Below are 6000 nucleotides of genomic sequence, written 5' to 3' on the forward strand. Positions count from 1 at the left end.
AGGTCATCACAATGACCGAATTATTTAGCGTGAAGAAATTAAATAGCCATGATTGTGTAACTCCCATTACTATGTCTCTTCTAGAAATAGGAAAAGCACTGCTGACACACAACATTCCATAGAAGATCCTAAAAAGACCCCCCCCCCCCCCCCCCCCCCCCCCCCACACACACACACATGAATGCACCTGACCTCACACCCACATGTGCACAAAATCAGGCGAACACAGCCTCCACATCTCTGAACAAATACTGTAGGTGAGGCTGAAGGAAAGACCACAAGTGGGGCCAGCGGTTCACACACACACACACATGCACATATGCATTCACATGGAATTGTGGTTCAGGAATTGAGATCTTGGCATGTGATTTTGTGCTGAAATCGACACCTTCTTGCCGAAAAACATTTCTGCAGGTTTCTGTCATTTTTAGCATTTGTGTGTCTGAAAAGACGGACAAAATGAAACTAAACCACCACCTCCAAATTTAAATTGTACCTGCTTATCTAACAAGGACTAAAGAACGACTACATACATTTTACTGATTGATTATTTGCAGATTGGTGTTTTAAAGTCAAACAGGTAAACCAATAACTAGGCATTTTCACAGCAGATATTTTTGACTTTTGAAACCAAAGCTGCTAAATGGAATTCAGCCATCTTTCCCTACTGTGACATGTCTTGTCATTCTTAGTAAGTAGACAATTATTTCAAAGCCACGATGAATTATTCAACCCTAATTCATACCTACAAATACAGTTGTTGCCAGACACTCCACACACCAACATTCATGCACGAAGTTGAAACCTCAAAAGCTTAGGAGTTTTTATTCTGTTTGATTCATGCAGTTCCCCATTCTGCACTCTGCACACACAAACACAGAAACACAGTCTCAGCTGCAGTTTAATTTCATTTTGCCCTGCACACTCCCCAGTTCTCATACTGTACAGAGCGCAGCCTCCTCTCAAAGAACTAACCAGCTGATCACAGCTTCTGTTCACAGAAATCCAATTCCCTCCAAAGGTCATTTGTCCATTCAAAGATTTTCCTTTTTTTCCCTGTGCTTTCTCATGCTCTATTATTTATTCTGGTCATTTGTTACTTCTTGAAATCTATACCCTTTGCCCTGTTCATTCCCCCTCCTTTGCCTCTTTATCATTATTTTCTTGCATTTTGGTTTGAACCTTATCTGCCCCTGTCTTGGCTCTCTCCCTCCATGCCGCCATCACACACCCTGGATCACAGCCAGCAGAGCGGTTCTTGGCTGTGGATGGTAACGCAGGGCAGAAGACGCTCTAACCAGGTGGCTGGGTCACTGAGGAAGTGGGCACAGCAGGGCAGAGCTGGACTACGTGGCTCTGGGTCTAAAAAGGCAGATGTGGGCAGAGCCCGACAGAGCTTGGCTTTATTTCTTGGCATGCCTGAGGAGGTTGTAAGAATTGATTAGTAATGACATGAGTTGTTCAGGGGCGAAGAGAAACAAATTAAATATAAGTGGACAGCGCTAATGTGATTATTAAAAGGGCTTTTCCTTTTTTTCTTTCGACTCTTTGGTGTGGATATTATAGCGCTCATATCAATAATATTTGTCTTGTAAATTGTTACTGTAACAATATTGTTTTACTCCTCAGCCGTTTCAAGATAACATTATTAAAACAGCCTCAAAAAACACTTTAAAAGTTGTTTCACGCCCGTCTTAAAAAAAACACTTGCGTGCTCATAATTCCTCCGGTCCATACTGGCCCTGAAGAGATCCCTTTCTAATGTAGCTCTAGTGTAAGTGGTGGGGGACTAAAAAAAAGTGTACTGAAGCCAGTATGAGACTCCAGCAGTCTGAGTAAGACAAATAAAGTGAATATTTTCATATATTACATTTGTTTCTTCTGTCAACATATTTTTGCTAAGTTGCGGTGGAGGGACATTAAAAACATTATAATTCTGTACTTAAAAAAAAAGACCATAACTCATCTAACTTTGATTGTCAAAGTCACTCAGAAGCTTTCACTGCACATTAAAAAGGTGACCTGTAAAGTTACATTTACATTCAGTATGTTTCCCCAAAACGCATAGTGTGAATCCTTGAGGCCTGACAACTGTGTTGAATGTATTTCCTCCATCATAAAACTTGTTGGCACATTGCTAAATCACCATCACCAACTGAACAACGGAATAGCATAGTGCGTCACCCGCATGCTCAAGTGCATACATGCCCATCTTTGTGCATGCGCATGCTGCAAACGAAAGGAGGACCGGCTCGTTAAAACATTGCTCCGTAGCACTACTAGTGGACAAAAACTCGAGAGGGTACTTTTAAGAATGCAATTCTGCAGATCGGGAGGACTGTGGATTTTCTGCCCCACCTTTTAAATTGGAGTCACAATAGGAAACACCAATGTGGACAGAAAACGTGTTCTACATACACTCAGGCATATGAGTGTTATTTTATGTAAGAAAGACTTGAAAACGTGTGAACCCATCCTTTGAAATCCTGGCATGCTTGGCAGTGCAGTCAGCCACACTGGTGATCTGTTATCTATAACCAACTACGCTTTGACAGCAACCTTTCCTAGAAATTACCAAAAGGCCCTGGAGTGACGGGCCGGAGCGAGCAGCAGCAGCAGCAGTGAGTTGCTGCTGCTGCTTGTGTCAGGCTAAGTGGGCATGTCAGGCCTGTGCTGTCCTGGCTCCCTGCCTGCTCTCTCAGCTGCTTGCTCAGTCCCCTGTGTCCTCAACCCTAAACGGATCCAGTCGCTGCTACTCAGCTCCAGCGGCGGGCTGATCCGGCTGACTAATGAACACTTTTCATAACGAGGGGAACACCACCCACCAATCCCATTATGCCCTGTACACATCCTTGGCCCATTTTTACTCGTATTTACGTGCCTTTTGTCCCACTGCCACAAGACTTGTCTTTCACACTTGCCCCTTCCTCGTCTTCCTCGGTCACCGGTCTCCATCTTTCTGCATCCTCTCATCTTAGCGGTTCCTGTGAACATTCTTCACACGGTCTACATCTCACTTCTCTCCCTTGCCGAAATCCATTCACCAACTGTTTGCCATCTCTGTTCCTTTTTCCTCAATTCATCATCAGCTCTATTAAAAGCATTTACAATTCAGGCTCTTTTAGCAACTGTTGTGCAACCAAAATATTTGATGGTGGCAGCTTGAATTCAAATGCTGTTGAAGTGTCTGCTATTTGTCCAGTCCTACAGCGTACAGGACAAGTCAGCGAAATGTTATTCTAAAAGCATTGTGCTGAGATATAGACATAAATACCGAGGTTCTCAGTGAAACAAAAGCGTATTCCTTTAATAATCCCTTCCCCCTTTTACATGAGCATACTAAAAGGGGCAGAGGACAGAGGGATGAAAACATGACTCATGTATTTCTCATGGCAGGCCTGTTGTTACAACCAGTTTGGAGGACATCAGGGAGAAAAGACGTGTAAATCATAAGTTTGACCCCAAGACAACTTCGGAGGCTATCTAACATTCACCAGGGACAAAGACATAGTCAAGGGGCTTTTCTTATCTCCTTTCCCCCTCATGTCATTCTGTCCTCAGGCACCTTTCCAGTGACTTCAGTGAACACTGCAGCAGTCAGGCAGATAAGAGGTAACACAGGTTGTCCACTCACCAGGCCGTCACAGTTGCTGATAGCCACAGAGGCTCCTGGTGTGTCTTTGATGTCCCCCACGTACAAGCATTCATCGTGCAGTGGCTCAGAGTGCCGGGTGCTGTCGCTGTCATCATGCCACTCCATCTTGGCTCCGGGGGCCACCAGCCTGGCATTGTGGTGCAGACGCAGGTGGAATTCCCGGCCGAAGATGGTGACGTTGTAGTAAAGCCTTTGCTGCAAGGCCATAGGCTCTTCCTTTGGTTCTTCCCACTCATCATTGCCTACTCCTACCTCCCTCCTCCGGCGCCTACGGGACTGCCCTCCTGCCATGCGGCTAGCCGAGACGGCGTGTGACAGGAAGCGGCCCTCTGCGTCCACACTGATCGGCCTCACCAGTCCATACTCCCCCAGGACATGCTGCAGGGAGTCTGGGAACAGGACAGCAAGAGGAGGGAGAGACGAGAGAAACAGCATGAGGCAGTGGCAGGTGAGAGTGGGAACATTGTTTATTTGGTGCGTATGTGAAACCACAGCAGGGGTAGGAGGAGACATCATGGGAGAAGCATGTGGAATAATCCGTGGAAAAAATGGGGAGTCAAGGGTGGAGGGTGAATAGGAGGATGGAAAAAGAGGTGGGAGAAAAAATAAGGGATTACAAAAATGTCACGCGTGGGATTTTACATTCTTTATTCTGCGTCACATTAAGACATACAAGAAATAAAAGCTGTAACCTAACACACACACGCGCGCGCGCGCACAGCCCCACCCAGAGGCGACCCCGGTGCTCGGCAGTGCGCGTTTGGAAAAGGCAGCCTCAGCAGAGCGCGCTGCGCTCCTGACACCTCCTGTGCCCTTCCACCATCAACAGGAAAGCCAGTACAAGATGAAGGTGCTAATTGTGACTTTCTCACGCTGTTTTCTCACTGTCGGGCTCTATCCGAGGAAAGTGATTTCTCTATAACCTCGACAGCGCCCGAATAGCAAAGGGAAACAAAATGTGGCGCGCTGTTAATTGATTTGATGCACGTTGAAATGTATTTTGGAGTCATTTATCCCGTCATCTTTAATTATCATTACTGTGTCTTAACTACATGCAAATTAATTCACCATGAGAATAAACTCCTAAAGACAGGCCATGTAGCTGTCTTCGATTAAGGAACATGTACTTGACAGTTAAAAACAGGTGCATTTTAAAGGCGACCCACCACACACACACACACACCGCAGAACCAAGGCCATGTTAAGGTGTCAATGCCATCACACAGTCAGACAGTAAGGCTATCACCTGTATGTGGTCCTCAGGTGCACGTGGTATTTTATTATTATTATTATTATTATTATCATTACAACGTGATCCATCTATCATATCTAATTTATAAAGTCGACTGACTGATTACATCTAACACACACTGTTAATATTTCTTTAGCTCACATGTTAGAGGGATGAGTTGATAATAGTGTGATCAATAGGCTGACATCCGACTCCAGCGTCCTGTGACAGATCGATAGATGCGACAGCGGCAGAATCAGATAATGTTAGACTACTTCCCTGCAAAATCCGACACTAAACCGGTGCATCTGATGCCCCCTTTACACCTCAGATAACATTATCCCCCTCAATTGGAGAACGCAAATCCCAACACTGCACTTGCACCGCTGAGAGACCTCCGGAAAGACCCTGCAAACACCACAGCAAGACGCACAGAAGTTGCAAACGCGTCCCACAATGTTGTTTGCAAAAACAGCAAAAAAAAGCATGTGAAAAATTAAACACAAGCATAAGAAACAATGTTTTGCCGCTACGTTAAGCCCCAGCCTTCCAGTGAGCGCACGAAGAGCCCCGTGCAGCCCTGCTGATAAGAGATCAGCAGATAGAACAACATAAACACTGACCACGTTTAACCCTACTGTACGTACCAACGCTACTGGCGATGTAAAGGCCGCTGGTGGGCAGCAGAAAGGCCGGTAAAATAATTAGGACAGTAAATCCAGGCGAGAGACCCATGGCAGCTCCGAACTGCGCAGGTGAGAGAGTGGGACTCCGGGCTCCAGTGTGGTGAAGTTCCCCGCCTGGCGCGACCAGCCACGCCACGACAGCAACAGCACAGCAGCCCGCAACTAGACTGCCAAGTGCACCGGGAGAGACGGAGCTCTCCTCCCCTCTCTCTCTCTCTTTCTCCTCCTCTCCGCCGAGGTCTCTCTCTCTCTCTCTCTCGCTCTCTCTCTCTCTCCCACTCACACAACTCTCCTCCTCTCTTTCCTCCTCTATGTCTCTCTCTTTCTCTCAACTACTGTCTCACATTGTGTGTGTGTGTGTGCTCCCCCACTTTTTGCCTTGGTGCTCTGACAACTCCCCCGACACTACACGCGCACACACATGCACA

The 6000-nt window shown here is 46.2% G+C and overlaps 1 protein-coding gene across 1 annotated transcript in view; it reads right to left on the minus strand.

The window, feature by feature from the left end:
* LOC306701893 (A disintegrin and metalloproteinase with thrombospondin motifs 2-like) overlaps positions 1 to 5621 on the minus strand; it is a gene marked incomplete at its 5' end in the record, with an annotated part of 104965 nt that extends 99344 nt beyond the window's left edge. The window contains 2 exons of the mRNA XM_079167328.1: positions 3635 to 4044; positions 5534 to 5621. Of these exons, the coding sequence (XP_079023454.1) occupies positions 3635 to 4044; positions 5534 to 5621 (498 nt within the window). The remainder of the gene's footprint in view (positions 1 to 3634; positions 4045 to 5533) is intronic.
* Between the last annotated feature and the right edge of the window lie 379 nt (positions 5622 to 6000).

This window comes from Pholis gunnellus, assembly GCF_910591455.1.
Source record: "Pholis gunnellus genome assembly, chromosome: 10".
NCBI lineage: Eukaryota > Metazoa > Chordata > Actinopteri > Perciformes > Pholidae > Pholis > Pholis gunnellus.